Source organism: Rhodamnia argentea, chromosome 1 (genome assembly GCF_020921035.1).
Source record: "Rhodamnia argentea isolate NSW1041297 chromosome 1, ASM2092103v1, whole genome shotgun sequence".
NCBI lineage: Eukaryota > Viridiplantae > Streptophyta > Magnoliopsida > Myrtales > Myrtaceae > Rhodamnia > Rhodamnia argentea.
In genome coordinates this window covers 33,176,288-33,204,096 of record NC_063150.1, presented here as the reverse complement: position 1 = coordinate 33,204,096, position 27,809 = coordinate 33,176,288, and the positions used below count along the sequence as shown (strand labels likewise).

The window sequence follows — 27,809 nt, the reverse complement described above, 5'->3', positions numbered from 1 at the left end:
GAGGGTTCGGTCGCGGCAGCGCGTGGCCGGGAGCTGAAGCGGAAAGGCACCATAGTTGGGCGGGGATTGCTATCAATTTCAGTGTTCAGCTGCCGCAATAAATCGAGAAGAAAAAAGGGGAGAAATAGCTCGGGGGCGGCGACGTCTTCGTTGCCCAAGCAAGTGAGGGTTGCGATCGCGGCGGCGCGTGACCGGGAGCTGAAGCAGCGTGACCAGGAGCAGAAGCGGAAGGCAAGCGAGCTGGGGAACAAGAAGAGGATCGCCATGGCCGCGAAGCTCCTGGAGCGATACAAGCACGATGGGGACTTCCGGTTCCTCCACGACAAGGTGTCTGGGCACTTCGCGAATTGCCTGACTGCCGATCTGGAGTTCCTGAAATCCGGTGAGATCAACAAGATCAGCCTCGCACCCAAGTGGTGCCCGTCACTAGACTCTTCTTTTGACCTGGCTACGCTGCTATTTGAGAGCATTGCGAAGCTGGTCTTCCCGCGAAACCGGTTCCCTGAGTACGAGGGCCTCAAGGAGGCGCACTACCCGTACAGGGTTCGGGACTGGCTCCGGAAGGACGCCCTTGTCCCACTCCGGAGGATCCTGGAGCTGCCGGAGGTGTACATGAGTGCAGGGCAGTGGGGAGACATCCCGTGCAACCGGGTCCCCTCCGTGGCCATGAAACTCCATAAGAACAAGTTCCTGAAGCACGACCACGAGAGGTTCCAGAGCTACCTGGTTGACGTGAAGTATGGGAAGGCCACGATCGCCGCCGGCGCACTGCTCCCTCATGAGATTGTAGCCTCACTCGAGGACCCCGACGGGGGAGAGGTCGTGGAGCTTCAGTGGAAGCGGATGGTGAGGATCTATCCAGGGAGGGGAAATTGGAGAACTGCATCGCTGTGTGCGACGTGTCGGGGAGTATGGAGGGCACTCTGATGGAGGTGTCGGTGGCGCTCGGGCTGTTGGTGTCGGAGCTCAGCCGAGAGCTGTGGAAGGGCAGGGGGATCACATTCAGCTCGCGCCCTCAGCTCCATGCGATACAAGGTGACGGCTTGAGCTCCAAGACCGAATTCATCAGGAGGATGGAATGGGGCACGGACACTGACTTCCAGAGGGCGTTCGATAGGATACTAGAGGTGGCCACCGCAGGGAAGCTGAGGGCTGAGGAGATGGTGCAGAAGGTGTTTGTGTTCAGCGACATGGAGCTCAACCAGGCGTCCTCGAACCCGTGGGAGACGGACTATGAGGCTATCACGAGGAAGTTCGGGGAGCGTGGGTACGGGGCAGCGGTGCCACAGATCGTGTTCTGGAAACTGAGGGACTCGAGGTTGACGCCAGTGGCGGCGAAGCAGGCGGGGGTGGCGCTGGTGAGCGGGCTCTCGAAGAACCTGATGAAGATGTTCCTGGATGACGAGGGGGACATAAGCCCCGTGGCCGTCATGGAGGCTGCCATCTCAGGCGAGGAGTACCGGGACCTCGCCGTGGTTGATTGATTCAGTTCTTTCCTTGGTTTATTTAGGTTATAGATGATGAGATGACGAGCGATGGGATCCAAGAGCTAATTATGTCAATAGCAAGCTAAGCTTGCTAGGACTTTTAGTTTGGATTAATTTATGCTCAAGGTGATACGATTTTCCCATTATAAATCTTTTAGGATCTCTAAAATTCACTTGAGATCTCTGTGCACGTTGCAAGCAAAGAAAACTTTCAATTAGGAACTCAAATGAAACTATCTGTTTTATTTTCAACTAATTTCTGCTCCAAAGTTTTACTTCAATAGATCCATCAACATCGTTGCAGCTTCCAAAATACTTTGTTTCTTAAATGAACCTTGTTGCCCCACTAGATATTATTCCAAACCCCATTTTCGGACCATAGGATAAAAAAGAAAAAGGAAAAAAAAAAACGGGGTCTAGCATGGACGACGTGAGCTCGGCAACTTAGCAAAGAACACCATACCTCAAAACAGGCATCAAGTTTTTTCGACCTGTCTTGAGGATCTCATTGCTAGAGAAGCCGAGTCATCACCGGTTGCCAAATAGGAACTCTTCCTTTCCAAATGGACATTGTTTAGCGAATGTATCATAGTTCCTTGCTCTTTGACCTATTGAAAGAGGTGGTTTTTGACCTATACACTATGCTATAAATTCACACAGTATAAATTGAATTAAGAAATCACAACCTTAGCCGTAAAGTATGTGGCACCTAAGCTTTTCTCTTTATGTCTAAATGTGAAAGGTCTTCCAATTAGTGATGTTATGCTGAACGCCTCGATTATCGATTCCCGAATTGCGAATGTGCAATTTTGATTCACAACTCATTTATCAATTTACATTGGACTAATGGTTATATGTATTGGTTCAATGCACAAAGCGTGTACCAAAAGCACGCAAGGCCCCGCATTTGAAGATGACTCTAGACGATGCACCGATCCACAGTTGCTCCTTCCGAGATTAAATTAGAGTGTGAATTATGGGGCGACGAAAGACTGAACACGCTCACTTCTTGTAGATGCCATCCTTTTATGCATATGCAGCGTAAGAAATTATTACACTAGTTAGAGTATGTACAAAATTGAATCTGGACCATTAAAACTCAACGCGGATCTTATCAGATCTGACGGTCCAAATATACCGATCTGATCGAACGCCCCCCTCGTTCGGTGTACATTGATAATAAGTCCGCACCAAGAAAGAAAAGCAGTGAAAGAGTACACTCGAAGATGGTCATAAAAACCAAAAAGAGTACACTTGAAGAGGTAAATCAGCAAAAGCGATACGGGGGAAATCAGGGGCCCAGATTTCATGGGAGAAAGCAGAGACCGGTCAACCAATCGCCGGGCGCCACTTGTTTTTTCGGCCCATCACTCCAGCCCACTAGTCAAGAATGGTCCCACTCTTTAAAATCTTTCCATCTTCCACATGCTTACTACAGAAGTCGCAGCTCCCTCTTCAAGAGCCCCATTAAAGTAAAAAGAAGATAAAAATCGATCAGAAAACCAACTGTACGAAGCAAGGATTCACACCAATCACGCGAAGGTGGAGTTGAGGGATTAAACTGGATTAAAGAAGCGACCCAAGTTGAGTTGTCCAGCAGCTGATTGATCGAAGTTTCAACGACTTGCCTTTAAACAAATTTGGCATATGTACCTTGCTTCAGGTTCCTGCGTCTCCGCCATGTGAGCTGCGTCTCGATCTCTGAGCTTCTCTCTCTCTCTCACTCTCTCTCTCTCCCTCTCCCTCTGGGCCTTATGGGATGCAGGGTCTCGACTCTTTCAGTGCATCCTCGAAGCGTCACTGCCATCTCTGTCCTCTCTCCCACACCGTGTTGTCAGTAAGACAATTTCAAGATCCTCTGTGCTGTTTTTGCCATTATTTTTCTTCTTGCTTCTTGTTTTTTCACCTGTCATTTTGCTTTCACCCAGATGATCATAATGCATAGTGAAGGATGCTTCTTTTTCACCTCCATTTAATGCTTCTTCAACCATAAAAGTAGAAGTTTGCTTGGAGTTTGCATAGTCGGACTTCTCGGTCGCTTCATGTGCTCTTCCCCTATAGAGTTGCACCACCACGCTTACACAAAATCTAGTTCTTCAGGGAAAGAAAAATAGAAAATTCATTCCAAGTCGATGTTGCTGTGTTATGGAATTAAAAGGGTAAGCTTGAATGATTGATTTTTGCTTAGGATGCTGAAGGGCGAGCGCTGCCGAAACAATGGGTTGCACTGCTTCTGTTTGCATGGTTGGGACGAGGAGGAAGAAGTTGAGCATCCCGGAAATCGCCGTGTTCGTCCCTTCGATGCGAGTGCCGGTCCAATCCAATCTTCAGAGGGCTCTCAAAGGACTGGTCCCCCGGTATCTCGTCGATAGGTTGTCAGCGCTGCGGAATCAGATACTGTTACTAGCAGAGGACACTGGTTAGTGCTCTTAGAAATTGCTTTTGATCGCAACACCATTTGAAAGTTCCGGCATTGTTTGATCGATGAGGAATTGGGGCAAGGGTTAAGTTTTAATTGGATTCTGAATTTTAGATTAGAATCAAAAGAGTAGTACCATGATTGATTCTGTTTCAGTTTCAGAGATTGTAGCCAGTTGATGAAAAATTCACCTTCATAGCATTTGCAGAGAGTGAAATGATTTCTGTTTTTTTTTTTTTTTTTTTTTGGGAAATTAGATGGATCGGCCGCCAATGAATTGAAACGACCTCTAGAGGAATACTTGTCTCTTGTCATTGGGCTGACAAAGAAAGGTTTGTATTTTGCAATTGCAACCTCTTTTTTGCAATGTGAATGCTGCTGGACTTCACTCTGCCCAACTCAACTACGGGTTTGATTTGCAGAACACGGTCTCGTTGAGTCGGTGGAATTTAAGTGGAAAAACCTTTGCGATGGATGGCAAGTAAGAAGCTTATGTAGATTTTGGATCCTTTAAGTTCTGTCTTTTGAGTTGTAAGTGATAAGCAGGGCCAAAATTTGATGAGCAGGAATCCTCCATGGCGAACTCCTGGTTAGAATTGCTGTCCATCATTCACATGATGGCCATGGTGGCACTATTCGAGGCGGATTCGCTGATGATCCCCAAGGATTGTCCTGGCTCTGAAGTGAGGACTGTTTCTGCAGGTACAGGATTTGAATTCTTGCCTGAGCAGCTATTACTGATTACCATTATCTTTATTAATTTGCATGGAATTTTTTTTTTTATATCAGATTGCAAGAGGAATGCTGTCGACTTGTTACTGAAGGCGTCTGGGTACTTGGACTTTTGCATCCGGGAGGTACTAATACACATCCCGCCCGGGCTAAAGTATGCCACTTGACCCAAATCCCGGATTTTTCGTCTTTGACGCTCAATACTTATATGATGTTTCGGGGCTATCTTCTTCGACAGGGATAGATTGCCAATAGATTTGCAGGACGGTGTACTGGAGGCTACATACATTCAAGCTCTAGGCCAGGTAAATATGTTGCATTACAGATCCCAGAACTGAGGTGGGTTCAGGTGAATAAATTTTAGTACAGGCTCTTTACTGTGTAATTAAATATGGCAATGTTCGAAGGAAAATCGGTAATCATAGGATTCTAAAAAGCTCAAATGCAGGTAGATATTTTAGTGTGCTCATGCTCGTGTACTGTGTTGACACATTCAGGGAACTGAAATACAACTGGGATTGGCTGTTGAGAGCCAAACAGCCAGCTTGTCGGTCAAGAGGAGGTTGGCGTGCGAGCAATTAACCTATTTTAGCCAGGTCTGTGAGAATTCGTGCTGCCTCATTTCAACTTTGGATTGACGAACCACATCGTTTTGGTAGAAAAGCTGTTCCGTTTTATTTGATCGTAGTACGAATTTAATTTATATTATGAATGAGGTCTCTCCTCTGTTGGTTAGGCTTATACCTGCTTGTCCGAGTGTGATCTGAGTAACGGCTATGGAAAGAAGCAACTGCTGTTCATCAAGTGGAAATACCTCGAAGCAAAGGTTCCTAATTCTGTGTATTTTCATTCTTTTCACTTCAATTTAAAGAACTTCGGTCCACGTCAATTGTGCAGCAGTGCAAAGTCTAATTGCTGTGAAAATTATCAGGCCGCCTCTTACTACTACCATGGACAAATCGTTGATAAGGCAAACGAACCGTCCTGTCATGTTAGCGCCTTTTTTTGTTTTCTGGCCGCTGAAGAACTCCTAGCAGAAAGCAAGAAAGCATGCCTAAGCTTTTGCCTTGCAGTTCCCGTCTCTAGGTTGGTTTCCGCAACGCTGCCTTAGTTCCAGTATGTCGCTTTTCCTTATTCTCTTGCACCCATTCGTCATCGATTGGCTCCTCTTTTCCCTTGGCAACAGGATCCCTCCGCTCTGGGGTGTAATGAAGTACTTATATCAGAAGATTCCCGAAGTCGTGTCGAGGAAATCACAAACGTATGGATACCTTTTAGAACAAGAAAAGTAAGGGCTTTTCCTAGTACTCGCATTCCGGACAGATTACACAGCTTTGGGCGATTCGTGTCATGATTTCAGAGAACTCTTTCTTATTTTGGTGTCACAGGGCCCTGCAGACTCTGCCGGACCTGCCCGAGTTTCAGTTGTCTTTGAGACCTGACGACTACGAACTACCCGAGATCGATCCCGTGTGGGACTGTGGAAAGTGGGAGATCGAAAGCCAGACCCTCAAAGAACACCTCAAGGATTATGAAGACGAGATCGAATCTTGAGGACTCGGCTTGTATGACCGGCCGAACCTGCGACCGTTCCTCGTTACTCACTTTCCACGAGAGTTTTAGAGGAGCTGATAGATATACTTGAGGAGAGCAACACATAGCATCAAGCAATAATCTGTCATGAAAGGACCTATTTCATGACCGGTGAGATTGTGAAGAATTGACTCAAGCAATCATCTCAAGACAGCCCCTTCAGCAATCATAAGCCTATGCATATACTGGAGATAGCCAACAAAGCAATCTGCTCGAGTTTTTGTTTGTTTGACGGTTTGGTTTGGATCGGCTTCTGTACTCGGGACAATGTTACTACGCCGTACCTTTGTAAATTAGGGGACTGGTTGACTATTAACATGGTCATGTCACAAGTTTATGATACTAAGAATGATGCTTGTTGGATCTTCTCCTTCCTCTTGCTACCGATGATCTTGTCTTTAACCTTGTTCCGACTGAATGAGCAATCAAATCCATAGGCCGGTATATGGAATTTCAGAATTTGGTCCACCCGCACGCGATGTGGCTGCTTTAACCTTATTACTGAATGAGGCGAAGTACAGATTTAGTCCCCTGAAATTTCAGCATTATATGCCCTGTTAAGTTTTATTTCGTGCAATCAAGTCTTTTAACTTTCTGGATTTGTGTAGTTTCGTCTTTTTAAGTTTTATTTCGTGCAATCAAGTCGTTTAACTTTCTTGATTTGTGCAATCAGGTGCATTGCTTTCTTCTCGATTGATTTATGCTCATTTGGCGTCATAATGAGCATTATGTGTCATTTTCTATCGCATAGGCAATGTCACGCCGTTAACTGACATGACAATTTAGACGCGGATGGTTGATTGACGGATTTGATTGCACAAATTAAGAAAGTTAAAGTACTTGATTACACGAATTAAAACTTAGAGGATCAAATCACGCAAATCCAGAAAGTTACAAGATAGAAGTTAAGAGGACCCAATTGGACGAACGCTGAAATCTAAAGGATCGAATCTTTACTAACCCTCATCGAATTGAGCAACCCACGACTTCGAGTTTGCTTCTTTGTTTCTAGAGATGAATTGGATGGGCCTCAACCATGAGTCGGCCCAACTCCCCTTTCCTCCCCATCTTCTATTTTTATTTTTCTTTCCCTTTCACAATAACAAATGGGATAATCTTTTCAGTGACGGAGTTTAATTAATTAGAATATTCACTTAATTGTATTACCTAACTAAACTAAGTATAAAAGGGCCCCTGCTTGTATTTTCTCATGTACTTCAATAGAAAGAGACAGACAAGCAGATTTTTTCGTTTTTTGTCTGATTAAGCCGGGATAAAAATCGGTTTAGTTTCACGCGTTGCATTATTTGTCAAAGGAAATAGCTAGACGCTTTGCACGCGGCGATGCCGTTTACTAGGCTTCATTGTAACTACGAAAAAGGGGGGGGAGGGGGGGGGAGGGGCGACTTGGCTGAGAAAAATTTTCAAGTGCTTGATCTTAACCCGACAATGCTTGATGAAAGAAATAATTTTTTTCTTACCATCAATAAACAAGTACCGATGGAATGAGTGTGTCGAACAAGATGAGAAGACGGACCGAAACGAAATCCAATTGTCGCGAAAGCTAAAGCTATGAGAAAATGGTACTCGTCCTAACGCGCGGAGTTTTTTTTTGTTCCCATTATAATGAAATAAATTTGGTTTTTGGTTAAAAAAAAAAGTAAATGACTTATTAGCTGGATTTTTCACAAGCAAAGATTAATTTTACTTGTAGAGCAATGTGTAGTCAAAATGCCCAAGATCGACATAATGTAAACGTGACAAATTAAGCTTAGCCGAAGTAATTACGAGATCATCACGTCTTGGCAAAAGGAAGCCTAAGAGAAAAGGACGTGGCCGATGCTAGTGCTGTAATAATATTACATTAGATGCACTTCCTTCCTCGATGGAAAAGCACTTTTTTTTTTATTTAATTAAATTTTTTTGGAAAATTTATTTTCTGGCCATGCATAAACCAGGTAATTATTTACAATTACCAGCAAAGAAAAGACAACTACCTAATACGAACATGCATCCACATCCGCAGACGCAGATCACACTTGAAGCCTTCGGTTCGGCGACATGATCCGGGTGGAGATCCGATGATCATACGATGAAAAGAAGCGAGGGATTCGTGAACCCCAAAGAGACTTTCAAAGCAAAGAAGGTGTGTGTTTCGAGCCTCCTGCAACTTTCCCCGTCAGAACCTGCAGAAACGATCGAGAGCTTCAACACTTTTTGGTTGAACGTTCCCTCCGCCTCTGCTGCAGGTATCGGCAGAGATTTCGGTGGCTCGCTGTAGCGCGAACTGTGTGACTCCCTTGTGTGCCATCGTTGCCAGAAAACGAAGGAAGGAAACAGCGGAGTTCCGTAAATCGTCGAGAAAAGAAAGAAGAGGAAGAAGAACGTGCATATGAAAACCCACTTATATGGCTACTTTCGTTTTCTATCTTCTGGTTCTTTTTCCCCTTGTTTTGAGTTTTTTTAAGGTGAATAAAAAGAGCGACGGAATGCATCAGAGTTGCAGAAAATTAGGGAAGGAATGAACCATGTTCATCGACTTGATTGACATTTCCTATTTCGGAGAGTATCATCATGTGCAATGAGTTCATCAACAATCAGCATAGACATATCAAACCCTGGTCTCTTCACATGTTCGATGTACTCCAACCTCCAACCGAAAGAAAGAAAAAGCAAAAACTGAAAAACCCAGAAAGTCCTGAAGTCGTTTTAAGGGAAGAAAGCAGAAAGGACGCTCTTTTTTTTTCACTTCTTTTCTCTATAGATGCAGAGAGAGGTCGAGGTTTACTCTGTCGTCATCAACGTCGTCGTCATCCTCGCCGCCATAGTCCATTGGGGAGCTCATCTCCACGAACCCGTGGAGAACCGGGCTGTGGCCGTGGACTGTCTGAAGAGGGTCGAGCCATGCGGGCTGAGGAGGCGTTGGGAGAAGCGCTGGCGGCGGCATTCCGCGGCCCGGCACGACGTCAACGAGGAGCGGCTGGTGGCCGCGGGCGGCGGCGCGCTCTCTCTTGTGGGCGTTCTGGTGGCCGCCCAGGGCCTGGGAGGTGACGAACTTGCGCGAGCAGTATAGGCACGAGAAGACCCTCGGCGGCTGCGAAGGCGGAGAAGGGGGCTGGGATGGCGGAGGAGGAGGGTAACTGACGGGGTGTTGGTGCATTGGCAGCTTGGGGTTGGAGTGGTGGTGGCCGGTGTGTTTCGAAGCTGGCTTGGAGGAAGGAGATGTGTGGCTAAGGAAGTCGTAGAAGTTGTAGGAGTCCGCCATTGATTTCTCCAGTGGATTCTAACGACTACTTCTCTGAGTTTGCAGAGGAGGAGGAGGAGAGGATGAAGAAGAAGAGAAGGAGAGATAGAGAGAGAGGCGAAAGAGGAAGGAGGAGAGAGGGGTTTAAATGGGGGTTTAAGTGTGGAAGGACGAAAAGACCCCGGCTTCCGGATAAGAAGTTTCATAAAATAGGAATCCTTTTTTCTCAACTTTCCCTAATTTTATTTTAGAGACAAGGTTTCTTTTTTATTTTTTTTTTCATTTTTGTAGACAAATTTCAAAACCTATATGTTAAGTGGTTTAAGATAACAAATTATTCATCGGTCTTGTGAAGGATGTTTGTCCCGTTGAAACTTTCTATGTGAGTAATCTCATTTAAATTTCTGTCTGGAATATTTTCTCTACAATCTATGACCTCAACCTTTCAAATTTAAATAAGGGTGTAAAATGATCGAGCGGATAGGACTAATTTGGCCCAACTTGACCTAATTGGGCTCGACTTTTTTGGTCGCGATCTATAAGTCCGACCCGTGATAAGGAAAAACAAGGCCAGGGCCGAAATTACCCGATTTAGTTCAAGCCAGTTCGAGTTTTAGCTCGATTCATCTTGCCTATCATTTTTTTTCTGCAAGAAAGCATGATCCATTATCAACTTTAAAGGTTTACCATACAACTCTCCTAATTTTTATTCCTTCTTTGATCCGTCAAAGGAACCGAATTCGCACGGGCTCAATTTTAACAAGGAATAAATTTTCATCGCCCCCATTGAAGTTTAACAGTTAATTTGATGTACTTACGCTGTTTATTGAGGTTTATAGGTACCAAAATGACTAATCTTTTGAGTCTAATACCACCCCACTATTTAAGTTTGAGAAGCCAAGGACTTGAAAGGGGGAGAGAATGTGCGGGGATCTCCATGGAATTACCAAACAAGAAATGGGAATTGGAATCCGTATCGAAACGGAATGATGACAGGAAAGGACATGAACTCTCTCTCTCTCTCTCTCTCTCTCTCTCTCTCTCTCTACAACTGTGGTACGGCCACGTCTCCCTCTGTCTCCCCTCATACGCTGCTCGGCCTGAAACGGCGAGAGACGGCTACGAGCAGACGCGTGGACGAGGAGGGATTGGCTGAACCTCCACCCTTTTTCGAACGCTTTCCTTCGTCCACCTTCTCGCCAATCCCCCACCTGCGGAATCTGTTCGTCAGCCTTCATCACACGCGGTTCAGACCTCCCCACCCAAACTAGATTAACCGACAATAATCACCCTCCATTAGCGTCACAATCATCATTGTCTAACTCTCTTCTTCTTAGGCTTAACTCTCTCTTCTTGCACGTTCAATATCCGAACGATGTCGCATCACAATGAAAGTGCAGACAACCCACCCAGAAGGAGCCGTGTCATGACATTTTAAGATGGATTTGCAAAGTTGGTCTTTTTATTATCTTTTTCCTCCTCAGAAAAATAAAAATCAGAACTTTTTCAGGAAGTGGGTGCTCTTGATTTAAGTATTTCGCGTCTCTTTCAGAATGACACTACTTAGCGTATGGACTATTGGAGAGAGTCCCCCCTAGATGAAATCCACTCTGTTAAGCAGCACATTCATACCAACCATTTGTGGTGGGATCCTGTAGAGAGAGAGAGAGAGAGAGAGAGAGAGAGAGAGAGAGAGAGCATCACAAAGGACAATACGTTTCCTTAAAATGTGGACACAATCATCCAATGTTTGAACCGGGTATGCATAAAGGAAAAGTCGTCCCACTTATGGCATGCTTTCAGATAGGTTTCACTCGTTTTGTTTCTTCTGCTGATTTGGTCTATACTACCTATTTGCACATTCGAAAAGGGCAGAATCCTAGTTTCCAATTACTCCATCATTCGACCCTTTTCTCCCCCTCAACACCACACAAGCACACATTGCACTTCCCAAAAGCTTGTGAGAGGTGATGAGTTTGTTTTGTTGATGCAAACATATCCCTTGTTCCATCACTTGAGTTACAGTGAGCTTTTATATTGGTCCATGTACTCCCCCCCTTCCCCCTCCATCCAATAGTTTCAAGTCTTTTCAGACGGAACAGTCACGTACATAACTTTATCTCAATGTGCATTGTGCAGGCCGTTGCAACCTTGTATTTAAGTGACAGGAGATATGCTTTAGCAGGAGGGGTTCAAGATCCAATATGATTCGGAGTTGATCGAAATCGTTTAGGCCAATAATGTCTGCAATTTTCCGCGTCTCGTCTCGCGCTCGAGGAGATTGACAGTAATAAACAAGACAAAGTAGGTCCTTTTCAAGTGTATTTATCAATCGTCTATCAGGAAGACTCTTGTTTCAATAGAGTCATTCCCAATCTTGAAAGTGCAAAAGGACAATTGTCACTTTTACTTAACACAAAACTTTTCAATCGCGAGTACTTAATTCTAGATGAAAGTGATGCATGTTCTAGGATGAGAGAGAGAGAGAGAGAGAGAGAGAGAGTAGGAACGAAATTTCACAACAAAAAAAAAAAAAGGATTAGACGATGGAGAGGAAAGACAAGTGCGGGTTAATTTGTAATCCATTCGAAGAAAGTAATCTATATTTAAGGGATAGATTCGCACTTATTACAAGCATATTTGTGAGTTTTTGCAATAGTGGTGTTCAAAAGAGATGATGTATCAAGACGCTAATCGTGAGATTGAAAAGTAAAATTTTTAATCGGGATGTAAAATGTTGTCTTCCCTCTTTCTCTATTAAGAATCCCTAATTAGTATTTTCCACTCATTGCCCTCATTAGGGCTTCATTAAACCAGGTCAGTTTCACCTTTTGAAGAAAGAGAGACAGAGAGAGAGAGACGTGTGATGTGGCGACGGATCCTGTTGCTAAGGTAGGGGCTCAAAAGCGAGGCCCCAAGGGACTGCCGTCATGTCCAGTGACCAACCTAGGATCATTACACTCGACTGAGGATGATCCTCCATCGTGGGGTCACGATCAAACAGTCCCCCCAAAGGAAAACAACAAAAGCCTGAGAGTAACAACAAAAACAGTCTACTCTCACTCCCACCATCAGCATCGAATGGGGATTACAGAACAAGAACCGTCCCTGGGGCTAACTAGAGGACACGTACCCTACTCAAATTCCTGTCGGGAGTTTCTTTTCCCCCCTTCCTGGTGACATTCCTTTGACGAGATTGGTGAACAAAAAAAGATGGCATCTTGTCAAAAAAAAAAAAAAAAACGAAGAAGAAGAGCTGAATTGGGTGATGGCCAATCCCAAAGGCCTTGAACAAAAAAAGTTGAAGTTTTCTTTTTTTTAGTTCCTTGGAGAAGATGTGGCTCTCGTGGATGAAGAAACTAGGGACGTGTGATCTGAGGGAGGGGGGGCATCGTGGGGGTGTTTTTGCAGCCTTTTTCCTCAAATGGTTTGGTCTTAGGAGGGTTGTTCTTTTCTAGGAGTCGCCCAAAGGTTGGAGAAACGGTGCAAGTTTTGGCAAGTTCCTATGATGTGCAGGCCGAGTTGTGTCGCCCATCTTTTCATTGAGCTTGGCTAGCAGTTTGAGGACTAAAGGGAGGGTACACCAGCAGGTAGGGCAGATAGCTAATTATGGAAATATTCGGTCAAGTTTTGTCTGTCACCATAATTTAACGTTTGATCCCTTCAAAGTTGTCTACTAGTTTAAAGTCTCAGTAGATCAGTAGACAGAGACTTTGCCAGTAAGTCCTGGACTTATCAGCACATTGAAGATTGGAATCCCCTTCAAAAGTGTGTGTGCTCAACTTGTAGTCCTGCAACAAGACTAAGAGATCTTAGACTAGTAGTTTCGGACCGAGCAGATCGGTCGTGTAAAGAAATTCTTTTTTTTTTTTATGTTTTTACGGGCGAATCTAGACAGGATTTTCTCGGCTCGACCTTGGAGCCTATGCTTTTTCCCAGGCGTGGCAAAAGGCTGCGTAAGTCCGTCCATTCGAAGGTGTATAATCACCTTAAAGATAGTGGTGTCGTCGTGGAGATGCCTTTGTTGTAGGCCTGATCATGTAAGACTGGCGTCCCACGGGCACGTCCAAGCACTTATCACCTCTAGTTTTATGATTGGTTGTGGTGATGTGTCGTCATTTCAAGAGAGTAATTTCATCTCCCGGGAGAATTTTAATCAAATCTTTCCAGAATTCATTTTCAAGCCTTACATATAAGAACAACAATACATCGATTTTGCCTTTCGGCAATCTAAACCTGCTTCCTTCGTTAGTCGAGTGGTGAGTTGCCGCGGCGATACGAGTATCAAGGAAAGCAGTTTGATTTGTTTCATTGTCGTTGTTCTTGAGCACTCCTCTGACGGAAGGCTGGCTTTGGTGACTGATATTTCCACAAGCAATTTATTCAGTGAGTCGCTTTATGGGAAAAGAACGATACCGCAAGCAGCAGTTCAGCCTACCTTAACAAGTCCGGGACATGGGCGCCTAAGAGTTCTTACTACACTAAATTATGGTTTCGAGGGTCGTCCGCTACGAAAAGATCTTCCTCTGAGCGGATACATGGAAGTATGCATTCGATCCGGTCCCATTCGGCCCTTCCTAGCACGGAGCTCGAATTGCCGTATCCATTTTCCTTTTCCGATACGTAGGCCTTTTCTAAACTAATGTGAATACTCCAATGTTGCTCCTTGCGCTCAATCTCAACGACACGGAACGTCATTTTCTTGTAAGGCTTGGGAACACTTTACGATGAACTCGTGCTCGTAGTTGGAGCCATCGAGGAGGATCGTCTCCTTGGGAAGGCGGTTGCTCCAGTTGGGCGATGGGTCCTTCAGGGGTGAGTTTAGGCGGGTCGGGTCCGGGTCTTGGCAAGGGCAAGGCGTTGATGAGAGGAATGGGGAGGCAAGAGCGAGACGATGAAGTGGAGTTGGGGAAGGAGCATTCGAGCTATTGGAGAAAGTATATCTCAACAGCAAAGTAATTTTAAAGATTGCTCTCAATTAGATCAAGACCAACCAAGCAATTCCAATACTTATGGCAAGTGCAGCGAGAGTTTCCAAAGTTGACAAATACTTTTCTTTCTTTGTATATAGGATTTTATTTTTCCATATATAAAATTCATAGCTTAGGATAGATATTGTATTACATTTATTCTAACTGATATCTTTCCATAAAGTATTAGCTATCATGTACTTTAAATACTTGTAAAAAATAAAGTAATATCATCTCGTTTAATTCTTACATGGTATCGAGCCTACTTGCTCACAAGCATATCGTTCATTTTTTTTTTCAATGGCAGAAGGATCCTCAAACACTCCTACGATAGTCACCGGCCCTTCTTCAAATAACGCCACCATGCTTGTATTGATCAATGCAGCTGTGCAACTATCTTTCAAGTTAACTTCGATGAATCATCCGTCCTGGTTGGCTCAATTTAATTCTCTGCTCTTGGGCTACGACTTAATGGGACATGTAGATGGAACGCTATTGTGTCTGTTTAGCACCATCATTACCGATGGAAAAACTACCGTCAATCCATCTTATTCTCATTGGGTACGCCAAGATCAACTATTGCTTCATGCAATCATTGTTTCCACTTCAGACACAATCGTTCCTCTCATTGCTTCTGCCAAAATAGCACATAAGGCGTGGAACAAACTCTCGCATCTCTTTGCTAATAGGACACGTTCGCATGTTATGAGTTTCAAGGAAAGCTTAATGCTCACAAAACGCGATACTCGATCAGTAGCTGAGTATTTGCAAGTCGTCAAAGGTATTGCCGATGAACTTGCCATCATCAATTCTCTCACTAGTGATAATGATTTAATAATACACTTTCTAAATGGGCTTCGCTTCAAATTCAAGGAAATTTCTATTGCCATTAGAGCACATGAATCACCCATTTCCTTCAAGGAACTCCATGATAAATTTGTCAATTTCGAGCAATATCTAAAAAGGGAAGAGAGTTGGGGTGAATCGACTATTATCACTACAAATTTTTCCAACAGTGGTTCTTACAAGAACACTAATCGGGGCTATATTTCGAATCGAGGTTCGAAATTCTACCCATCTACGCGACAACCTCATTGGAGAAGGAGCAATAATTATGATCATAACCAGCCCATTCAAAAAGCTTGAGTCGGGTGCCAATTATGTGAACAGGTAGGTCACTCGGCCAAGCAATGCTATCAGGCCAAACAATATTTCTCCTCTCCTCCTACTACAAATAGCATAGTGTTATCTCACCAAGCCAAAGAAGGATAGCTCATGGACTCTAGAGCATCTCATCACGTCACTTCAAGCCTGGAAAATCTCTCTTTGCATTCCAATTATGAAGGCGCGGACGAAATCGTTATTGGTGATGGCTCGGGTTTGCAAATAACACACATAGGTTCAACTAAACTTTCCTCCTCCACTGCTTCATATTTATTATCGAATGTTCTATGTGTTCTTGATATTAGTATAAACCTGATATCTATTTCAAAGTTTTGCAAGACTAACCAAACGTCCGTGGAATTTTTTCCCAACCATTTTTTGGTGAAGGATTTGCGCACGGGGGTGACTCTCACACAAGGCCTGAATAACAATGATGTTTATGAACCTCCATCTTCCCTCCATGTCACTCATACACCACCCTCAATTATGATTGGTGTCCGTGCATCCTCTAGTGATTGGCATCCACATCTTGGTCATCCCTCTCATCATATCTTAGAGTTTCTTTTCAAGTGAAAGTCAATTCATTCTCTTTCCAAGTCTAGTTCTAGATTTTCTGTGAGTCGTGTTAATGTAATAAAAGTCATAAACTTCTGTTTGGTGATTCTACATTGTCTAGCCGACGACCTCTTGATCTCATTTACACTAACGTCCGGGGTCCCACTATAGTGAAATCAATAGATGGTTTTTCGTATTATGTTATTTTTGTGGATCATTATACCACATATATGATAACTCTATTTTATATAGAGTTTATTTATTATTTTAGACTTAATATTTGCTTAGTTTCAATTGAATTTGATGTCTACTTTATTTATTTTTAATTGATTTTGTAGGTAATTCGATCTTCAGCCATGCAAATTTGAAATCAACGAGAATCAAGCTTTTCTTGGGGAGAAATTCAAAATCCAAGCTAAATTAGGAGTTTTATTATTGAGAGAAGTCTATTTTTGGGAAGAATCTTTGATTGCAATCCTATTCTGGTGTGATCGAGATTTCTTTTTTTCAAAACAAGAAGATGGCCATATGCAGAAAAAAGAACGTGATATTTTTTGAAGAAGAGAGGTAGAGGAGACGTTCACATCATACGACGTTTAGGGTTTTGCTTCTATTCTTCCTTTCAATGCCGAATGCCAAGTGAAGAAGAAGAAGGCGAATTCAAAGTCAATCCTTGATTATTCTTGGTGAACTTGTTCTTGTTTTTCATCATGTTTAGTTTATTCATCGTTTTTAATTTAAGCTTCATTATGTTCTAGACTACTTCTTGTTAGAGCTACGATGTAGCTTAACTATGATTGATTAATTTTCTTGACTCGTTTATGCAATTTTAGAATTCATATGTGGGAGTTATATATCATGTTCTTAATGCTTTTAAGTGTTTGATCACCACTTGAATGATTTTTGTTGCATGTTTGAGACCGAAAGGAGATTCCATGCGAGTGCTTTATGATATATAGCCATGAATTCATTATAGATAGAGATATCTTAAGTTTTTGTGTGGTTTCGGTATTATGTAAATCGAGGGTGGTTTATTGAATCCGGGAACGTTCATAGATCTTACTGTGTTTGGATTTACTTAAATTCACATGGAACAAGTGTGGGTTGCTAAATCCAAGTAGGGTCGCTATACCGGATCAAGGATAGTGATTTAAATTAAGAAGTTCTACCATCACACTATGAATTCAATTTGATTGCATGACGAGATTGGTTAATTAATCTTGATTGGTTAAGTGAAATCGGATGCTCTAACGTTTTTTTTATCCTTAATAGAAATACGTTGTTCTTTGCTTCTTTATATTCGAAATTTCTACGTTTAGTTTGTGCATTCTGCCTCGGTTAATTTATTTTTCTTTAGAATTTTGATTCCTTCGTTAAATTTTTAATTGGTTAGATAAATTTGAGAATTGTTCACCTTTAGTAAGTAATTTGATTGATTTGTCTACAATCTCTGTGGGAACGATACTTTTATTCATCACTTTATTACTTGTTCGATACGTGCACTTGCGTTGCTAATCAAGAGAACAATATATCTAGCTATACCCAATTAAATAGAAATCTGACATTTTCTCTCTATTTCCAAAATTCAAGAAGCTGGTGGAAAAGTACTTTCAAAATCCCATTGTATCAATTTATTCTGATGGTGGAGGAGAGTATAAAAAATTAAAAGGATTTTTCTTATATTATGGGATTACACATTTACAAACACCTCCAACACAATGGGATTGTTGAGCGTCATCATAGGCATGTTGTTGAAACCGGTCTCACATTGCTTCATCAAGCGTCTCTTCCATCGTCATTTTGGTCTTACGCTTTTCAAGCCGTAACATTTCTTATAAATCGTCTGTCTACACAGGTCTTAGGACTCAAAACTCCTTTTGAGTCTCTATTCAACTCATGTCCAAATTACTCGAAACTTCGATTTTTTGGTTGTTTGTGTTATCAACCATATGCAAAACACAAACTTGAAAATTGATCGAAACCTTGTATCTTTCTTGGTTACTCTCTCAATCAAAGGTATGTTACGGGGTGGGTCACGTGTCTACCCATGATCAACTCGCGGATGCACTAACAAAACCTCTTGCACGATAACGGTTTACTCATTTATGGTCCAAGATCGGCATTCGCGATGGAACGCCTCTCTTGCGGGGGCGTATTGGAGAAAGTATATCTCAATAGCAAAGCAATTTTAAAGATTGCTCTCAATCAGATCAAGACCAGCCAAGCAATTTTGATACTCATGGCAAGTGAAGTGAGAGTTTTCAAAGTTAACAAATACTTGTCCTTCTTTGTACATAGGATTTTATTTTTCCATGTATAAAAGTCATAGCTTATGATAGATATTGTATTACATTTATTCTAGCTGATAACTTTCCATAAAGTATTAGTTATCCTGTACTTTGAATACTTGTAAGAAATAAAGTAATATCATCTTGTCCAATTCTTACACGAGCGAGGAGCATGGTATTTTATTTAATTACAATACTTTTCCACGAGTCAAACCACGGGTGGGATTTGACTAGATAAAAACGCGTCACATGCACCGCCGACATGGCGCTTTGATGCCACTGAATATTTGTTTCTATTATTCAAATCTCTCTCTCGCTTCTCCCCGTGAAACATATCCCTCATTTGCTTACAAAGGAAAGTCGTGGGGGCGTCTCCGCAATTTGTTATCCCAGGTGGTCGGAAACTTCTTGACGGTGGTGGTGACCGCGGTGGAATATGAGGCCCGGTTTGTTCTTCATTCTTCTCGGCGGACCAACTCCCCGGCCATGATTGGTTGGACGGCTCCATACGGACCCTCTCCGAAGGTCCAATTTACATTGGGGACCACCACCTGACCATTGTACGGTGGGACAGAGTACACCAAGTGCTGCTCTATAGTCTCTATCTTATAATTTCAAAAATAAAAATTTTAGGCAATTTCAATAATCAAATTCGCTAAATGATCCGCTTGCTCCAAAATGACCTAGCCCAATAGAAAAATCCTAAAGGAAAAAAACTGTTCGCTATCCATATATCTCATCTTCTTAACAGAGAAAACACACTGAAAATATAGCATTGGGGATGTTTATCTTATCGAATCGCTATTCCCTATTAAAGAAAAGAGGAATATAATAAGATATGACTCGCGGCATATCAAGCCCCGATAAGGTTCTTCGCTTTGCATCGACCTTGTGGAAAGGTTTTATGCATCTGTCCTTTCTCAATGTATTTCTTAAGACAAAGACTCGGTTTTTCCTCTTTTCGGATGGTAAATATTTCTCTACTCATTTAAGAATTGTTTCAAATGAAAAATTACTTATTGTATTTCAAAATTATTAACATCTGAATATTTGCAAAATTATTTCTAACCTTGAGGAGTTGGTATTCATGATAAAATTAATAGTCACTTACCGGGAAAAACTTATTTTTGAATAAAAAGGCTAATAAAAAAATAAACAAATAATATGCCCGCAATACGTTGAGAATTGCTCATTTAAATGAAATTTGCCAACCACGACTAAAAGTTACTAAATTCTGATAGTTTCAAAATTACGTTCATGTTAAAAGGTTATTAACGGTACGGCAAAGTTACTCAATTCTGATGGGAGAAACTTACTTTGCAATAGGGGTGTCAACGGGCCAGGTCTCGGCCCCGCCCAAACCTACCCGAAACTTAACAGTACCAAGCTTGGTCCGGCCCCAACCCGGCCCGAGCCCGAATTACATGTGCCCCAACTCTTCGGGTCGGGTCGGGTCGGGTCGGATTCTTTTTTTCTTTTATTTATTTTTTATTTTTTGAAATCAAAATCACTTAACAAACCCATCAAATGAAAGAATATGAAAAAGGAAAAATAAAAATAAATTAAATTAAAAAGAAAACATGGGTGTTAAAAAAAGCTAGAGCCGCCCGGGTCGGACCAGCGAGACCTCACCGGGCCCAAGTACCAAGCCCGGCCAGAAAAAGCTAGAAAATTAGGTGAATTTTCGGGCTAAGCCAGGTCGGGTCGGGTTGATCCCGGTCGGGCCGGCGCGGGCTTTTCTGACACCCCTACTTTGCAATAAAAAGAATGGACCAAACTCTTTCTATGCACTAAAAAAACTTTCAATATATCTACGAATCAATGGTTTTACTACAAGGGAGTAACTTTTATAGAATTATGAGGAAATCATGGTTATGCAACTTTCAATGCTTCTCCACCGCACTCTTTCGGCACCACATTTTTAATTAAGTCCTTGTAAATACTGATGCGAGGCCGCCTTCGCCCGCGGTCGCAAAGCCGTGGCTCGCAAGAAAAAGAAAGAGAAAAAATAAAAATAAAAATTTCAAAATTCACTATTAGCATTATTCAGGGTTTTGTAATTTTTCTATTTTTTTTGGATTCCGAGACCTCTTGATATGTTTTTGGGTTCAGATATATTTCCGAAATTTCCGAAATTCACTGTATATTTTTTTTAATTATGCCTTTTATATCGGTGAAACTTTGGTTAACTCTAGGTCGACAATTATGTGTTTACAGACCTCCAAAGTTGATTGGAATGTCGTAGGCGCCACTGGATGGCTATGAAACTCGAACAAAACCAAACAGCTCCGCTTCTCTTCGAACACTGTTTGGAGAGATCGTGTGTGAAGAAACTCCATAGGCATCTTTTTTTTTTTTTTTTTTTTTTTTTGCATGTCCTACTCTAACATCCTCTCTTCCAGACTTTTATTCCGCTTCTTTGCAAAGCATGAAAGTCGAACCCAGCGCCTGAAAATTAGTTATAGGTTCAGACTTTCGACCGTATCCGTACATGCGCTATTGGCAACAATTTATGTTCTCTGTAAGCGGTCTTCAGAATTACAGGGTTGATGTATTCTTCGAATGTCCCTATTCTCAACAAATTCGACACTTCTCTTCTTCGACTCTGCAATGTAAACAAGGAGCTGGGATGTTAAATTTCAATCTTAGGGAAATCCTCATGCCCTTCACGTCTTGCAATATGAGTTGCCTTCTGTATTGCTACTGTCATTTGTTGGTAATATAGATACACGCAAGGACATCATACCTCGTACAATTCCTCGTGACGGGGATTACTTCGTTCTCGTAGCTTTGGTTTCTCTCGCGACTTGTCATATAAGCTGAAGAGAGTTGGAAGTTGGGGGACTAGCGACAAGAGTTTCACGTTGCTAGGAAGCCAGAGAAAGTATTGGGTACTCTAGAGTGCCACATTGGATTTACACATTGTACGTTTTGATTTGAGATGTAAATGCCAAGTAAGACTCGCTCCACCTAATTTGAACAAGACAAAGATGCTGTGCACAACTCGGACCGTACGAACAAGCTATTACCCTAGAACTAGGCAGGGTATCTGCTAATTATCTTTCAAGTGGAATTGTTGACGTCCACGACATCTTCTCCATTTTGCTCTTCTTTTTCGATGCTTTAGTCAAAAGAGCAAACTTCTCTTCATTTCTTTTTCTCAATCTTTCAAAGGCCTTTTTTCTCACAAAACCAACTTCTCTGCATAGAAAAAAAAAATCATGCTCGCTCAAGCTCTGAAACCGGAGCTTTCACCGTCACTCATCGATATTGCTCTGTACATCTCTCTCCATGTACAAGCTAAAAGATTCATCAGGTCACACCGATGCTATGTTGTCAAATTTTGAATACTAGTGATATATCCCATGTCCCGATATGCAGATTAGATTGACTTTTTGTTTGCCAAAAAGAGGATTAGTGAAAATTGGTTTCAAATTTATAGTACCATCACGTACTACATAATGCGAACAAAATTGTTTCCATCATATTCAGTGAGATAATCTTTGGGGTCGAACTCGATTTACATGACTTTTGTCGGGCCAAGTAGTTTATTATCACGTTTTCCATAATCTAATCTTACCTAAAGTCCAATCTGACCAAACATATAAGAACATTTAACTCCATGGAAAAAGCTATGCATGTATGTGAAACAAATGGATCTCTCTCGTCTCACCGGAACGACATCAAGGACTATGACACGGCCACATCAAGTGCTAACCACACAAAAGTCCAATTGACTGCCAAACAAAAATTAGTGCATTTGCCGAGCATGACACAAATTAATCTTGGTCATAAGTAACAGACTAACAACCATTCCGTCTAAGTCTTGCATTATCTACTGCATTTCGAAAAATAGCATTAACATCAGGAAAGAACCTGGCGTCATGAACTCTTCTATTTCCAGCTTTCCATAGATGATAAACCACTGCGCACCAACATTCAAAGTTTAAGCAATTTTTGCCAGTAATAAAAAGAGTCAGTACAACAATAAAAGACCAGAAGCTCATTCCCTTCAGACTATAAGCCCTGATCCCAGCAACCTAAAGAAACCCTGCCTAGAGAAGAAGATTCCAAATGTGTGTTGAAAAACAGGCAGTGTTCCAAGACCACCCCCTCATCTTTGGGCAATATGCTTAATAACTCTCTTAGGAAGAACAAAGATATCAAACTAGTAGTTAATTACACCATGTATGATAGTAGAAATAAGCTGGAGTCTTGCAATACAAGAGAGTTTCTAATGCCGAAATTTCTAAGAATTTGATCGGAAAGTAGTTTGCATTCACTATCTTTAAGACTTCTAGGGATTAAAGGAAGACGTGAGTACCTTACTACGTAGAGTAAGTAGCCAAAATCCAAAATTTCTTTTTACGTGACTTGGCACAAACCAATGGCCAATGGAACATATTGCACCACATTTCGACTAATTTTAGAATCAGTAATCAGATTGAAAGTTTCCTTTATTAGATATTTAATCAGAATTTAAACAGATCAAACTTTCTCAGTCCTATTGTAAGGGAAAAAAAGATAAAGCAAGCATCAGTCAGCCCTCTTTATAGCTCCCCCTCCCCCCCAAAGAGAGAGGAATACAGTGAAGCCCTGGCTACGAAAACATAGGACTTAAAGAGAACGTGGATTAATCATGAAAGTCCAAAACCCTTGAAACATGGAAGAATTAACAGACTGTGCCTTCTTCATATACTTTGAGGAAGACAGACGTTAGGTGAGATGTTAAATGACAATTGAAATAACACTGCACAGGGAAGTATTCAGTCAAGTGTCAAATGCCACCATGGTTATGCCACGCATGATATTTGGAGAACAGCCAGTAAAAGCACTTCAACAAAAGTAAAGGCATACTGTAAGTGAAAGATAGAAAACCTACCCTGCCTTCATCAGCATCCGAATTTCGTTGAGCAAATACAACCCTCATGCCATTGTCTGAATGGAATCTTCTTTCACTATCTAACGACCTTTCCTTTGGTAAAGAGAGGGGATTAGATTTTCATCTTACGACTGACCTATTACTCTCGATGAATTACCAAATGACCATGGCCATCACCTGCCATTCTAGGTTTGCTTTTCTTCAAGCCATAGTCACCCGAGCAAATTTGGATACTAGGATTGAATGTTTTTGGTACTCTAAGACCAATCAGAATCCACACCCATCAATTTGATAAAAAGGAGTAAGATGAATGATGACGATGATGACGATGATGACGATGATCAATCCAGGCCTACCAAAAATATAGACTCCAGCATCACAAGGACCTAAAAGGTTTTCATAGTAAAACTAGTAGCAGCACATAGTTCTGCATAACATCAGTCATCAAGACCAAGTGGGAAAGGCACTACCCACTTTCCCGTGGAGTGAAGGGCGTGGTCTGACAAAAGGATTCTGCATAACATCAATCACTGATAACCTGGCAATATCAGAAGTACACTGCAGATGGTTGCAGCTTCATGTATTTTGACTCGTGTAAACCTATACGGCCTCAAAATTTAAATTAAGACACGAGAATCAACGCCTTCCAACAACTTTTGCGCATTCCAATGATAAAGCCGTAAAACAAGGAAAAAAAAAAGAGGGCTACAGAGTAATGTCCACACTGCACAGCAATGATCGTTCATGTAGAAGAAAGAGGAGCATAGTAAAATTCCTCTGTTAATCTGTCACCAAAGAAGCGGCTGATACACAAACATAGGAAGATTGGAGTTGGACTAGCACTGGAAACAAAGAGAGAGGCACATAATACACCAAGCAGGCACGTCACAACTAACCATTTCTCCAGATTGTCCACTAAGCTTGATCCGTGGTTAAAAAGTGTATATGTATTTAGCTCCACACCGAGGTTTTATGAAATGCTCCTTACATATTGGTCAAGATTTGTATTGAAAAGGTCACACCTTCAAAAAGGATAAGAAAAGGTGTAACAAGAGAAAATAACAGCTTCTGCAGTTATGCAAATATAACTCACGGAAAGAAAAGCAATGGTCACTAAGAAATGTCTTCATCCCAAATTCCGAATCACATGTCCACAAAAGTACTGAAAAAAAGATGCAACCTAACCGATTACTTGTATGAAAAAGCATTGGGACAGTGCAGGGTTTATTATCCAAAATGACAAAAAAGTATCATTGATGATTTTAACAGACAGATATTTCTAGCAGACAATCTCACTATTTTTTGACAAAAAAAAAATCTCACTATTTTGGCCCCTTATAGAACTATATTTCAACCAATGATCATCAACATTGACGTATGTCATCTAATCAACCAGTTTCAACCAACAAAAAGTTCATCAGTCACCTGATAGGAGTTCCTGGAGAGTAGAGAGGGTTTTTAGCCACATATTCAACATATAGACTGTATATATACTTCAAAGCTTCCCGTAGATCACCAGTCCTAGGATGTGTAACCAATATTATCTGCAAAGGCATGACGAATAAGATGAAAAAAAAAACAAAAGAAAAAGCAGATTGATGGTTGGTGAGAGCCTTCTAAAGATAAGTACACTAATGAGCCAAGATCTGATCCAAGAATGCATTGACATTAATATATTTGCTGAAGTTGCAAGCAACAGAAGCATAAGGCAAATCCACAACACTGTAAAAGTAAGATGATCTCGCAATGTGATTTTCAGCATATTCATTTTGCATTACTGAGCATAAATAATAGGTAGTCAGTCCACAGATAATAGAAGTTAACACGAGCAAACCATTTTTCTCTTGTATTATGCGATTAAGGAACCACAAACACCTTCTAATTGTGTGGTCCCTTTAGACATATCATTAGAGGTGTCAGTTTATTAATAATGCTCAGTTCAACAGGTCTACCTAATTTGCTAAGATCATATAAGTTTTTTAGTGCAAGCTCATTATAAGCAACATCTGAGGTAGAAAAGTACTCCGAGATTGCAGAATTCGTTTAACTAACCTTTATACCAGAAGAACTTTCCATGAAACTAAGTTTGTACGTGTTAGTGTGGAAACTGTGAAATGAACAACCCTGGCCTGGTAACTGCGGCACCCCAAGATTTCCTTTCTCTGCACTGCAAGAGGAAAAAACAGAGTGGGTGTAAGTTAATCACTGATCATCCGGTTCTCCCGTATCTTCTCCTGCATACTTGGCACTTGGCAACTTTAAGCTCACGGTACAAAAAACTCCTCCTACTTACTAGCTACTTGAGCTTGACTAAGTGACTACACGAATGTTCAGTTCAGTTGAGTTTTTCGAGGTTTGCAATGCTTAACTTGTGCAACCAATGAGTTACCGAGTAGTTATGTCTTATGTGCTTGTCATATGTTTGCATGTACGAGGGAGCCTGTGAATGCGCACAAACAAAAGAAACGCAGATATCATATATTCCAAAAATTTCTACTGCAGGTTCGACTTCTTTCAGATTTTTCTTTTTCTTTGAGCCCGAACTCAACTTGAAAACCTTCAAAGTCATTTCTATCAAAGGTTCGCTGAACATTAGCGAGGATCAACAGCAATTTAGCGAAGAACAAGTAAATTACCGAATAAAAAAACTGGTTTACCATCAAATGGTGCCTGAATTAAATATACATGATTCAAAAGGTCACTCATCTCAGCAATTTCGGCGATATTTAATCTCATTTAATCATCTGGGAGAGTGTTGAGAGACCAATGACGTGGGGATCAAAGTCAAAAGCAGATCATCAAGCAGCAGGACATCATATACATTCTTAAGACAGTGCATAAAGATCTACATTCCTACACTAGGCATGTAAACCACCCCCACCCAACCAACCCATTTTCGACGGACCGGAATCCAAGGAAGAACAACGAAAAGATCGAAGACATAGTTTAAGCATGGAATACCTGGTGGGATCCATCTTAGCGGCCAGCGATTTGAGGTCGGAGGGGGCGATTCCACTCCCGGTAGAACAGGCACACGCCGTTCCGATTGAACATGTACATCACGTCGGCATTGTGCCCGGACGCCGTCGGCGCAGGCGGCGAGGGGCTGATGTCGGAGCCTCCGAAGAATTGCATCTCCTTCCGGACCGCGATTTCACCTGAAGACTCCCGCAAAACCAGTTTGCAAGAACGATAGCGTTCAATCAGTCAAGAGATGTCCAAAGCCAGAGCGCTTCGTTTAAGCTTTCTTTCGTCTTCACATCAAAAAATGGAAGTGTACAAATGTTTTCCCGTTATCTTTTAGAATTTAACGCAGTTTTACTTGGAGACCGCAGACCAAGTTCTTAACCTTCTTAATCTTGCGATTTTCTTCTGACCAACTTATAAAATAAAATAAAATGTTACATTACTCTAAATTGATTTAGATGGGTGGAGAATTATAAACATAATCATCCAGCTAACGAGGCCATACTTATGGATTGTCAGAACGCACATGACAACATTTCCGAAGTCGAATTCCTGCTCCATAAGTGCTTCTGAAATAAAAATCCGTTTGGTAACGCAATTTCTGAAATATAAATCCGTTTGACAACGTAATATCCACACGCTCCCTAAAATTGATTTCTTAATAGGACATATTGAATTTTTGTGTTTTATTTAATGGATAATTATACGAGTTATCTTTAAAGTATAAATTAATTTTTAGAGCAGAAGTGTAGCTATACGCTCCCTAAAATTGCTTTCTTAATAAGACATATTAAATTTATGTGTTTTATTTAATGGATAATTATACGAGTTGTTTCTAAAATTTGGCCTAACATATAATATGATCCCTAAGCTTAAACACTGGATGCGGGATTGGTTTCTCGATACGCTTCTACGTCGGATTATTCAATGGCATCAAAATACATGAGAATGTTGACAATAGTAATCCTCGCCGAGTGGCAATGGCTGACCAAGTTTTTTTTTTTTTTTTTGGTCGAAAAGCTGACCAAGTTTGACATGTCGAACCTTTCCAAATCCGAAAACTGGTACGAGGCAATGCGATCCGGAACAGCCCACCGTCTTCAAGAATCAAAACCTAACCGCTGCTGTGGATGAACCCATCACCACCACCTGACTGCTAAACTGCCAACAGATTCTCTCTCTCTTTCGCTCATGCACACGCCTACTCACCAACGCAAAACAGCCCAGGGGCTTGAACCGTTCTATCTCAGCATTTGTATCTGTCAATCCGCACATCTTCCGTTCCAAGCCTCCCATTTTTTAGGGCAACTCAAGAGCCTGAAACGCTCGCGGATATAGTCGGCTAACCCACCACTCGGATTTTCAATCAAGTTTAGTCTTCTGACGGTGTACGTAGTATGCTCATAGTTGCCAGGGATCTCTGACCAACTTACAAGTCATGATCTTGGTGTATCATGTCTAGGATCAGCCAAGTTCGCATCCAGACATTCCCATCTCTGAACCATACC

At 41.7% G+C, this 27,809-nt stretch overlaps 2 protein-coding genes and 1 pseudogene across 6 annotated transcripts; 1 reads left to right on the top strand and 2 right to left on the bottom strand.

The window, feature by feature from the left end:
- Positions 1–2,945: 2,945 nt before the first annotated feature.
- On the top strand, positions 2,946–6,594 carry LOC115739004. Of its 5 annotated transcripts, none has more exons than XM_048285835.1 (12): positions 2,946–3,150; positions 3,676–3,906; positions 4,164–4,238; positions 4,329–4,387; positions 4,473–4,608; positions 4,696–4,792; positions 4,877–4,943; positions 5,136–5,234; positions 5,375–5,464; positions 5,570–5,724; positions 5,825–5,926; positions 6,027–6,594. In XM_048285835.1, the coding sequence occupies exons 2-12, from the start codon at positions 3,705–3,707 to the stop codon at positions 6,190–6,192; spliced, it is 1,248 nt and encodes a 415-aa protein (XP_048141792.1). In that variant the 5' UTR covers positions 2,946–3,150; positions 3,676–3,704; the 3' UTR covers positions 6,193–6,594. The 5 variants fall into 5 exon arrangements, with proteins under 5 accessions (XP_048141792.1, XP_030527706.1, XP_030527703.1 ...); XM_030671846.2 differs by having other exon boundaries at positions 2,946–3,169; XM_030671843.2 differs by lacking the exon at positions 2,946–3,150 and adding an exon at positions 3,170–3,324.
- Positions 6,595–8,989: 2,395 nt separating this feature from the next.
- Positions 8,990–9,530, bottom strand: LOC115738804 (zinc finger protein 2-like). The gene has a single exon (XM_030671533.2). It carries the CDS (start codon positions 9,494–9,496, stop codon positions 8,990–8,992), a length of 507 nt encoding a protein of 168 aa, XP_030527393.1. The 5' UTR covers positions 9,497–9,530.
- A 14,387-nt stretch (positions 9,531–23,917) lies between these two features.
- On the bottom strand, positions 23,918–26,553 carry LOC115739008 (annotated as a pseudogene).
- Between the last annotated feature and the right edge of the window lie 1,256 nt (positions 26,554–27,809).